Raw genomic sequence first — 10,923 nt, 5'->3', positions numbered from 1 at the left:
AGCTCGTTCCCACGCTGGCTTCAGTGGTAAATTATTTTGTTTATTTTTTAAACTGTTTATTTATTTATTTTGAGAGACAGAGAGAGAGGGGAAGGGGCAGAGAGAGAATCCCAAGCAGGCTCCGCACTGTCAGCACAAAGCCCGATGTGGGGCTCAAACCCTCGAGCCGTGAGATCGTGACCTGAGCCGAGAGATCATGACCTGAGCCGAAGTCGGACACTTAATCAACTGAGCCACCTAGATGCCCCTTTGGTGGTAAATTATCAGTGCGTCACCTCCTTCATGCTTTGTCTCACCGTCTTCACAGCCAAGTTTTTAAAAAATTTGAAACTCTCTTCTCTTGTAGAAGAGAGTCTTAGTCTTGTAATTGAAATAATGGCTTCCAAGACAATCGACTGCTGTAGTTTTACAAAAATCCTCTTAAAAGTTCAAATTCAAAGGCCAAGGATTTGTGTACAACATCCTTACCCCAAGAGCACATTGTATAGAAAGCTTTTCCCTGGAGCTTGAATGGCACAGATGTGGGGAAAATGGGTTGAAAATGTCCTGTCTGTAGCTCAGTGTCAAAGTATACATCCTGCTCTAGTCCTTTTCTGGGATCGGTAGGATTGTGGGTGATTTCCACTCCTTTCTGAGTTTTCAATACTAAACATGTATTTCTTTCATAACAGGACACATGACAAAAGTTCTTTTATAAATAAAGAGGCACTTCCAGGCACCTAGATCTTTAATGGTAAAGGTTTATTCAGTTTTTTGTTTTGGTGTGTATTTTGAGGTTTTGGTACCCTAACCACCTCATCTCATCACAATGAGTGGACTCTTTGGGAGAAGGGGTGGGGGCAGGCTGGAAGCCATTACAGGATGCACTGTGGGCATCTACTCTGTGAAGGAGGAGAATGACTAGGTACCCTTGGCGGGGGGGGGGGGGGGGGCATCTTAAACAACTGTGTCTTTTTCCTTTTAGTATGAAGCAATAGATGTTATTAGAATTGTTACAGGTATTGTAGTACAGAGGAACCGATTTTTAGCACGCGCCCCAACTGAGCTTTGAGGGGAGAAATCCTAGCAGAAATGGAATCACGCTGGAATTTCAGTCAAAAGTTGGAAACTCACCTTACAAAAAGATAAAAAGAAAACCCCTTTTTACATCTTAAAGTGACAGCTCTTAAGCTGCAGAACATTTCAAATAATGAAAGTTTCTCCAGTCAGCTTCACACCATGCTTGAGCCCTGCTGTGTCCATTCTTGACACTTCAGCGACCTGATTTTTTAAAAAAAGTTTGACTTCATCTATCCATCTTTTATGGTACTTTATGTTCCCATTTTTTTTTTATTCTTCTGAATTTGAACTTTGTGAAAGTATTAGCAAAATAATTGTAAAAGCCAGTATCTTGCCCACGTGGAGATCAAGTGAGGCAGGCCCCAGCTTCTACCCCGTTGTCGTCTGGGAGCCAGGGAGGGACTGTGTGGCTGATGGGTTCCCCTGGACCCAGCTCCTGGGTGTTGTAGGAACTGGACTGGCTCCAGCGCAGTGTGAAGTCTGGCCGGAAGTTCCCAGGCCGGAGGCCCCCTCTTGCAGACCTCCTTCAGAAGATGCTGCCTTGGCTGTACCTCACACCCAGAGAGGATGGAAGTCGCACTGGCTTGGGCTGTGGCTAGAGACAGGACAGGTAAGACTGACACAGGACTGAGGTTACAAGCTGCAGGTTTGTGGTGCACCAACTTAACGTCTTTCTGAGGAAAGGAGGTGGGGAAGGTGACTGTGGGAGTGAAGGGTGTTTCTCAGTGTGGGCAGGGGGCAGGGAGCCTGAGGAGGAGCCTTGTCACATGCAAGAACCCAAGAATCCTAGAGACCACCTTATTTGATCCTCCTTTGCCTCTGAGGAGAATGAGAGGCAGGGAGGGGGCAACATATCTTGGCTGGGGATCCATGGCCAGTTGATGGCAGAGTTGGGATCAGAGCTCAGGTCCTCTGTGTCAATCCGTTGCTTTTCCTGTTTCAACAGGCTGGAAGACCCAGCTCTTCCTGGTCCTGGAAGCCCTGGTTGCTGGGGAGAGGACACTGTCCTGGTCCCCTGGGCAGCTCCCCGGCCCTCAGGGTTCCCCCCAGCTGTCATTAGGATGGAGGGAAACATTAATCTGGTCCCTGTGGGATAGGTCTGAGTTGGGGCAGACACTCCCTCCCCCACAGGGGCTTGTGATTCAGGAGCAGGAAGAGTCAGAACCTGGGGCTTGAGCTCTAGGAGGGCATGGGGTTCATTGTTTTATTCCCATCTGTAGATCTTGTGCCTAGAATATGGCCTGGCCAAAGGCACCCACGTTTTTTTAAAAAAATGAGTGAACAAATGGATAAATGGCTGTCATGTTAGGGGCTGGCTCTGAGCATATTGGCAAAGTGGGCCAGGTTTGTTCTCATTGACACTTCAAGCCCATGGTTGCTATGTCTGTCGCTCTCAGGGTCATTTCCCTGTCCTGGGGCACCTGGTCACAGAGGCTGCATCTGACTCGCCCCTCACACTCCAAGGTGCTACCTCTGACTTGGACAACGATAGGGAGAGAGACGTGCGTCTCTGGAAGGTGGGATCCGATGATGGTGGGGCTCCTGGCATCGGAGGAGACAACATTTTTGTGGAGCAAAGTCTGATTTCCCCTGAACCTCAGGAAAGGTTGGGCTTGGTACATCAAATACAGAGCATCAGTGGGTGCAGAGGGTGGCTGCAGCTCCCCTTGAGGGCCTGGGACAGGGCAGGGGAGGTGGGAGCTGGGCCTGGCACCAGCAGCAAGGATTCTGAGGAGAGGGTGTGAGAGAGGCCATTCTTGAAGTGGTGTCGTCAGCGACCCTCAGAAGCCTTGAGCTGTGGCCTGTGAGGAGGAGCATAGGGCAACCAGCAGTACTGGGCACCTCTTCCTGCTTGGGGAGCAGGGGGCTCCCTGTCCCGATGGGTGAAGGACCCACCCACCTCTTCCTCCCCTCAACTAGAAAGCCTGGACTCACCTGGCATGGCTTTGAGTTCTCATCAGAAGTGAGGAACGTGGATGCACTGGAGAGGACTGGACGTAGTCCCACACGCCCCCAGGACCTGCCACAGGGACAGCATGAGGGCCTGAGGCTTGTTCCCCATTCCCAGTTCCGAGGGGGACAGGAAGCTCCAGCTGGAAGGGGCAGCTTGCCACCTGCCACCTGGTGGGTGCTCTTGGTGTGAGACCTCTTGAGCCACTCCTGAGCCATGGGCCTTCTGGGTTTAGGGCCTGCAGAGGTAGGGTGCTTGCCCCAGAACACTCACTTTGCACCCCTTGCCGAGCACACACTGCTCAGTGAACAACCCCCGTCCCCAAATGTGCATCAGACCACACTCCTTAAAGCTGCCCTTCCCATATGTCTCCTTTTCTGTTGTTTTGTGGCTTTTTCTTGACCCATCCAAGACTATCTTTTCTGTGTTAAAACAGCATGGGGGGGACCTCCCAGTCCTGGGCCTGCCCTGCTGGGGTTGCCCTGGGCCCAGAGGAGCAGGGCCTCTGAAGATCATGGACGAGAGAGGGTGGGGGCTCTGGGATCTGAGGAAAGTCCCAGCACCAGCTGGGAGGGTGAGCATACCTGGCAGGTGGTGTGGGCATCCCCACCCCTGGACACTAGGGTCTGCAGCTGGGGCATGTGCTGCTCCACAAATTGTTCACACTGAGGAAGGGGACAGAAACAGGCGTGGGGTAGAACCGGGCCCATTGCAAGACTCTCCCACCTAACCATCCTGGCCTCTCCCCTTATCTGGATCTCCCCAGGGCTCCCTCCTGACCCAGTGGAGATCCAGCCATTGGCCTCCACTGAGCAGCTCTGGCTGTGAACGAGCCGGCATGGGCTGAAATGGAGGGTTTCTGTTGGGAAAGCCAGAGACACTGGAGATGAGGGCTTTGAAACTCAGGCACAGGGGCTGACCTGTGCCACCAACTCCCCATCCCCCCCCAATTTAAAGCTCTTCTGGTCTTGGCAACCTGATGTTGGTGGGCAGTGGGGAGCCCTAAACATCATTGAGCAGGGCGGTACCATACAGAAACCTGCCTCCTGAGAAGGTAGTCATTAGGCTTCCCTCAGGGTTTTACTTTGTGAAGGGAATTTACTGCATGGACTCTGAGTCCTGGACTCTAGGACCTTCAAGCCCAGCCCTCTCCATAGGTGGGTTTGTCCCCAGTGAGTCACATTGAGAGGAGGGATGGGGCGAAGACAGGATGGGGGCCTTGGAGAGAAGGCCAGGCCCCCTCCTGCTCCAGTGGGCCTGGTGTTATTCAGCTCCTCATAGATAACTGGGCCTCATTCTTTGCCCAGGAGGGAGGCCTGCAGGTCCTCTGGAGCCCGAGCCCTTCTTCCAGAGGCAACTTGTGACCGTAGCAGGTTTTGCCCTGAGTTATTGTTCCGTGTTTTTTTTGGTCCCTGGCCTGTCCGTCTGAGCTCCTCAAGGGCAGTGGTCAGACCACTCTGTGTGTCTCTGACTGGGAAGACTTTCCTGGGCTCAACCGCTACTGTGGGCAGGCCCAGGGTCCCAAGTCCCCCACGTGCCTGTCCCGCACCTTTTGCCTGTCTAGCCAGGAGCTGAGGCAGGCCTGGCGTATTGCCTGCAGCATGGCTGGCCCACTGCTGTTCCCTGCCTGGCTGGTTACAAACATGCAGAGGTGGCACGTGGACTCTTCAGGTAGCCATTCTCCGGGCAGGGACTCCAGAGCTGTGAGGACTAGAGAGGACACAGTGAAGACTGCTCCGCAGAGGTACTCAGTTCCTGTCCTGCTTGGTGCAGTGCGGGGGGGGGGGGGACTGGGGAGGGGGAGGGCGGTGCAAGGCCAGGGGCAGGGGAAGAAAAGAGTGGGCAGTGGGAGGGGGCTGAGGCAGCAGGCTCACCTGGGCCAGCACCGTCCTCGTTGGAGCAGCGGAGGACGAGGCCACAGACCAGCTGGGGCAGCACGCGGCCCAGCAGTGCATCCAGCAGGAGGACGGTGTAGCGCTCGGCCAGGCACTGGCAGATGCCCCCCACCACCAGGGGTACAATGTGACACACCTGGCCCACGGTCATGGCCAGCACACCCTGGGGTGGGGGCAGAGAGAGGGCGGGGTGGGACCTTCCCTGGCAGGATCTACCGTGCCCAGCGCTAGTGGTTCTACCCTGTTCTCTTCTGGGAGGGAGAAGGATTATGCCGGGCATTGGAGAGTCCAAGGGGCCTGGCCAGAGTAACTAAGTGAGTGCAGGACCAAGGTGCAGACCCAGCCCTGGAATTGCTGGCCCTGGAATTGCTGAAAGGAGCATGGCCAGCCCAGACAGGTGAGCGTCACCAAGGCCATATGGTGGCCCGGGGCATAGGTGCAATCAGACCTGTGTCTTCTCCCTGCAGACCCAGGGCTTGCTATGTTTCCCTGAAGGTGGATTAGCTCTCATTTGTGGCTTCTGGAGCCAGCATGTCCCTGGTTTCAGGAGCCCCTGGGGGAAGCAAGGAGTTTCCCCAGCCCACGCGGATCCCGAACTCAGCCTCCCAGCTGAAGGGCAAGGAGAGAGGCAGAGGTGACGAGCACTCTGGCTCATTCGCTCATCCTTTATTCATTCAATCAATACGCGTAAAGAAGCTGGATGCCACAGACTGGCCTTGGGTCTACCCCTGCTCGCGGCCCCACTGCCCCCATTGCTGGGAAGGTGGAGTTGGGAGCCGGACACAGTGAACTGCACATCTCTGGGGTGTCTTACCTTCCAAAGGGATACATTTCACCAAATACTCGCACCTGCTTGTGTCAGAATCCACACTTGGCTCAACCTCCCCACTTTAGTGACAGAGGAGTGGTCCTGCTCTATCAAAGGCCAGCCTGTGGCGCACTGGACACCTGCCCCTACCTTCTCAAGTACTTCACCCCCATGTTACGCTCTCCCCCCACCTCACTGCTTCTCCCACCTGCTGGCCAGTCTCATCGGCACACAAACATGACTCACTTGTCTCTGCCTCCCTTCCTGGAGAAGCTTCTTGAAGGAATTGTGGATATTTGCCATTCTACTTCTTGCCCTCCCTTCTCCCTGGGGCCCACTCCATTCGGGCCTCTGTCCCCATCACACTGGTCGTGCCTGCCTCCACCTCACAGCAGCTCTCAGCCTCTCCTTCTTGAAATGCTTCCTTCTCTCTCTGCTTCTGTGACATCACGCCATGCTGTGCCCTCCCCTCCCCTCCCGCTCCTTCCTGGCTGTTGCCTATGCTCTGGTGCTGGCATTTCCCCTTGCTGAACCAGGCCTTCTCCTCCACCCTGTCCACACCATGTCCCTGGATGTCCCTACTCTTTCCCTCAGATTTAAATCTTGTCCACAGCCAGCAACTCTCAGATGGATGTCTCTGGACCTGAGCTTTCCCCTGAGGCTTGGGGGTATTCAGCTACCTGCTTAACATCTCCTTTTGTAGGGCACAGAGGCGTCTTGGACTTCATGGCTAAGGAGCGCTTTAGTTTTCTGGCCAAGCCTGTATATTCTCAAGTTTATGCATCTCAACTGGTGGCGTCACCAAAGAGCCCGTTCCTCAAGCCAGTCGTCCATCCTAGATCCTCACTCCCCAGGCCCCTTCCGTCACCCAGTCCCAGTGAGCCCGCCTTCTCTCACTGTGGTGACTGCAATCATCTCCTTAATGTTCTCCTTTCATTCTTGCCTCCCACCTGCCCAATCCGCTCTTCAAACTATAGGAGAGCCATCTTTCTAAAGCGCGAATCAGATCACGGCATCCCCCTGCTTGAAATCCTTCCAGAGCTGCAGATTGCATTCACAACAAAAGCCAGTGTTTCCTAACTTGGCTTAGATATTTCCGCATGGCCCGGCAGTGCCTGCCCCTCTGTCCCCTTCTCTGACTGCTCTGCTGGGGCCCACCTGCCATGGCCACACTGGCTCTCTGTTCCTCAGGCTTGCCATGCCTGTTCTTGACCGCGACCCTTCCTCTGCCAGGGCCTTGTCCTCTTAATCCCCACCTCCCCAGAAACTCTCCCTGACCAACCAGCTCAGCCCCTCTCGTCATCTGTTTTGATTCTCTGCTCTGAACCTAACTGCAAAAACCCTTTCCCCCCACAGTGCCAACTTGGGAAAGTGGGGACCTTGTCCGCTGCTATGAGCCCTCAGTGCCAGGAGGCCTGCAAGCTGCCATCTGGGAAGAGCTCAGGGGGCAGGGCCTCACTACCTTGTACCCTATTCCAAGGCAGGGCAGCCCTGGGCCGAGGAGACCCTGGGTGATGGTCACTACAGGTCTGGGAGACTCCCAAGTTTGGCGCGGGTAAGGATGGGGAATGCACCTGCAGAAATTCTCCTTTTGCCAAATTAAAGCACCTTTTCTATGGAGACAACTGGGATTCTTTGCTATCAGATGATGAGCAGCTGGAGGACAAGACCTGGGTCTTTTTCATTTTTGTTCAAAGTAGGGACAATGCCTGGCATAGATGGGGGGCTTTACAATTGTTGAATGAACCCTAGCCCCCAGAGCCTGAGCCTGAGCTCTGGGGTCCCTTGTGAGGGGGCAATGCACCGATGTCTCCCCCCTGCCTACTTCTCTTGATGGGTGTGAGGAAGGGTGGGGGAGGGTGGAGCTGTGGAAGGGCCTGCAGAGCAGAGTAGCTCCGAGTATTCCTGGATGCCTCACCTTGGGAATCACGGCTTGGATTCGCTTGATCAGCATCCTGCAGAGCCAGCAGAAGGGGAGGGGGATGGGGAACCGCTGCTCCATGAGGTCCTTGGGGAGAGAATCGCCTCCAGGTGAGGCCTGCTGGGCTGGACACCTGGAGAAGGCATTCTCCGGGCTCCGCCTCCTCCTTTCCCCTTCCTGCTTTAGGCCCTGCTTACAGCTTCTTTTCCCTTTCTGGCTCTGCCCTTCCCAGAGCAAACACTTATGGGCCTTGGCTGTGGCCCCAGCTCTCTGGATTCCCATCTGTCTGGTATGAGGGGCCAGCAGTGCAGGGGGCCTCCCTCACCTGTGTATGAGGCCCAGGCCTCGCCTGGAGGGCTCTGGGCAGCACGGGGAGGGTCAGCTTGTCCAGCAGGGGGTCTGACAGCTCTGGCTCTTGCCCTGGCTCCGGACGCTCAGGTCTGCACAGGCCCAGGTACTTGCAGATGACCTTTGGGTTCTAGGGCACAATGCAGGGTGAGGGAGGGAGCCCACTTCCGCCCAGCCTGGCTCAAGGACTTGTACTAAGACCACTGGCTTTAAGCCTGGAGTGGAGGCCAGCAGGCTGGTTGGGAGCTGTGGCTTAGGGTTCTGTGGCGAGGTGGGGGGAGCCCAAAGGCAGAGGTGGGACCGTGGGTGTTTGGTCAGGTGTCCGGGAACGTGTGTGAATGAGCACGAGGGTGTATGTTTGTGAGAATGGATGAGTGCAAGCATGGGTGTGAGAGTGTGTTTGTATGTATGAGTGATGGTGTGGGTTCTACATGAGACTGAGTGTGTAGTATGAGTGTGTGTGAAGGGTGTGAGAGTGTGTGGTGGGTCTTTATAAGCCCACCGTGCAGGCCCACTCTGTATGGTATAGCAGAGCAGGTAGGGCTGTGATCTGGGGCACCTGGCTGAGGACCACTGCATTTCCTGGAAAGGCCATGGGTAGGATTTGGGGGGGGGGGCTGGGGTGTTGTATGTGTGGGTAACTCGGCATGGGTGGGCATGGGGGCTGTGCAGGGAGGCAGGTTGGAGGTGAGGTTGCTGGGCTCTCACAATCTGGTTCTGGAAATAGTCGATGACCACTGGGAAGTAGGTGTCGAGCATGTGATGGCACTGGGGCACGAGCAGCTTCAAGGGGAGAACGTCACACTCACGCTCCAAGAATTTCCGTATCGAGTCCTGGGAGGCAGTGGGAGGCCGACAAGGTTGGAGAAGGGACAGTCAGGCTGGCCTCTCTGAGATCTGTCCCCACCCGAGTCCCTGGATGCAGGACCACCACCAGGCGGACTGGCCACCCTCTCCCAGGGCTCTAGAGTTCAGAGAGTGCCAAGGAATTAAGTAGTTGGATATAGGGAGGGGTCTTCCCCCTTAGGAAAGACGATTTCTGGCTGTGCTGCTGAGCTCACTCCCGGGCCCTCTCCTGGCCAGGAGGATCCTGGAGTCCCCAGGCAGACCTGGGCCTCACTTTTGGCCTGGAAATGGCTCCTATAGGGGGCTAACCTCTGTGCCCTGCTCTGTCCCCCAGCTGTTGGCCCATAAACTTCATCCAGGATTTGGGCCTCATCACCTGTAAAATGGCCTCCTTGGTCATCTTGGTGAGGATGCGGACGATGTCCTCGCATTCCTGGCACAGGTCATCCTGGGGAGGGGGCCCCAGGTGAGGCACTTGAGTGGGGGGCATGCCCCCAGCTCAGGTGTGTTAGGCTAACAGAGCAGGTAGAGGCTGACAGGACACTCTAAGGCACAGGCAACTGCCTCCCATCTTATTCCATCCCATCCCATCCCATCCCATCCCATCCCATCCCATCCCATCCCATCCCATCCCATCCCATCCCATCCCATCCCATCCCATCCATCATCCCATCCTATCCATCCCATCTTATCCCATCCCATCCCATCCTATCCATCACATCCCATCCATCCTATCCCTCCCCTAGTGGGGCTTGAATCCCCTCAGGTCCATCCAGAGGTTACCCAACACCCTTTATACCAGACTTCCAGTCTCGGTGCATCCATGGGTGGTACTCACGGCTCTTATGTAACCCCAGACTTCCTGTAGGCAGTGCCCCAGCGCTCTACACTGCAAGGCTTGCTCCAGGCTTTGGCACCAGAACTCAGGGCCCCGGGCACAAGTCAGAGATGAGGCGGTCCGGTCAGCTGCAGTTTGGGGCCAGAGCAACCTTGGAATTTAGGCCACATCTGGCACTCTGACTTCACCCAATCTCCAAATCCAATTTACTGGGAGCATTTGGCCATTAAACACGATGAAGTCAGATAGCTCTGCTTTCCTGCTCTAGTGCCCACCAGCTGTGGAACCTTGGACAAGTCCTGGAGCCTCTCCGAGCTCATCTTGAAATGGGGCTATTGTACAAAGTAGGGATATGCCTGCTTCAGAGCCAGAGCTCAGTAAGCGTGGAGATGCCCAGGATGTCTCACCTGGCCCCAGGTGAGAGGGAGGCGAGGAGAGGCTGGGGAGACTCACCAGCGCCTGGGCCACAGAGTGTGGAGAGCAGCAGCAGCCACGGCAGCAGGTGTGACTTGGCCATGTCACCTCCACAGCCTGGATACCCTGCTTGGGCGGGGGCCCTTATAGTAGGCGGGGAGGGGGGGGTGGCGGGGGAGGGGTGTGGGGGCAGGGCTCTGTGGGAGCAGCAGGGACCTCAGTGTTTGCCTTTGCCCTGGAGAGCCCTCCAGGTGCTTTGATCCCTGCCTCTTCTGAGCAGTGACACTCCTGCCAGCCACCGTCTCCACTACCGACTCCTGCTTGATGCCCAGTTCCCACTCTTCTGTCCTCCTGCCCTGAGTCCCATGAGCCTGGACTACTGGCGGCTTCTGAGTGTCCACATCTGGTCCCATCTCTCTGGGCTATGGAGGAGACTGAGGCAGGGCCAGGGCAACCAGAATGAGCCCCCTCCCATTTCTTCCCCCGTCCCTCAAGCCTCCTCCACTCTTGAGCAAGCTTTGAAGGGCTTCCTGCCTGGCTCTTGACCCTGGGCAAGCACTGAAGGAGCAAACCCAGGACCATCCTTGTGCACCTACCTCCACCCTCTCCTTACTCTTTTCCCAGAAAATTCCTCTGGTTCTAGGGACTCATGATTGTCATTACTCAAGAGAGCATTTACATGAAACGAACAAACAAAACCCCCCAAGGTCCCAAGAGTCTGAGACAAGCCTGTGGGGATGAGATTTCCAGAGTGTCTCTGAGCAGCCCTGTCCAGTGATGCTGCCTATGTCCCCTAGGGACCCCTCCAGGGTGGGGGCTGGGCACAGCAGGTGGTTCAGGAGA

At 55.7% G+C, this 10,923-nt stretch overlaps 1 protein-coding gene across 4 annotated transcripts; it reads right to left on the bottom strand.

The window, feature by feature from the left end:
* Positions 1-722: 722 nt before the first annotated feature.
* Positions 723-10,217, bottom strand: SFTPB (surfactant protein B). Of its 4 annotated transcripts, none has more exons than XM_086700682.1 (11): positions 10,120-10,217; positions 9,667-9,794; positions 9,205-9,276; positions 8,691-8,816; positions 7,960-8,112; positions 7,632-7,721; positions 4,885-5,068; positions 4,560-4,720; positions 3,595-3,675; positions 2,995-3,079; positions 723-2,861 (listed from the first exon to the last, which is right to left on the bottom strand). In XM_086700682.1, exons 1-10 carry the CDS (start codon positions 10,181-10,183, stop codon positions 3,017-3,019), a joined length of 1,122 nt encoding a protein of 373 aa, XP_086556808.1. In that variant the 5' UTR covers positions 10,184-10,217; the 3' UTR covers positions 723-2,861; positions 2,995-3,016. The 4 variants fall into 4 exon arrangements, with proteins under 4 accessions (XP_086556808.1, XP_086556809.1, XP_086556810.1 ...); XM_086700683.1 differs by having other exon boundaries at positions 723-2,047; XM_086700684.1 differs by having other exon boundaries at positions 723-1,654.
* Positions 10,218-10,923: the final 706 nt, after the last annotated feature.

Source organism: Puma concolor, chromosome A3, assembly GCF_028749965.1.
Source record: "Puma concolor isolate L17-30 chromosome A3, mPumCon1.1.hap2, whole genome shotgun sequence".
In the NCBI taxonomy this organism is placed as follows: Eukaryota; Metazoa; Chordata; class Mammalia; order Carnivora; family Felidae; genus Puma; species Puma concolor.
The sequence above is the reverse complement of the archived record's forward strand: the minus strand, read 5'-3'. Positions and strand labels throughout refer to the sequence as shown.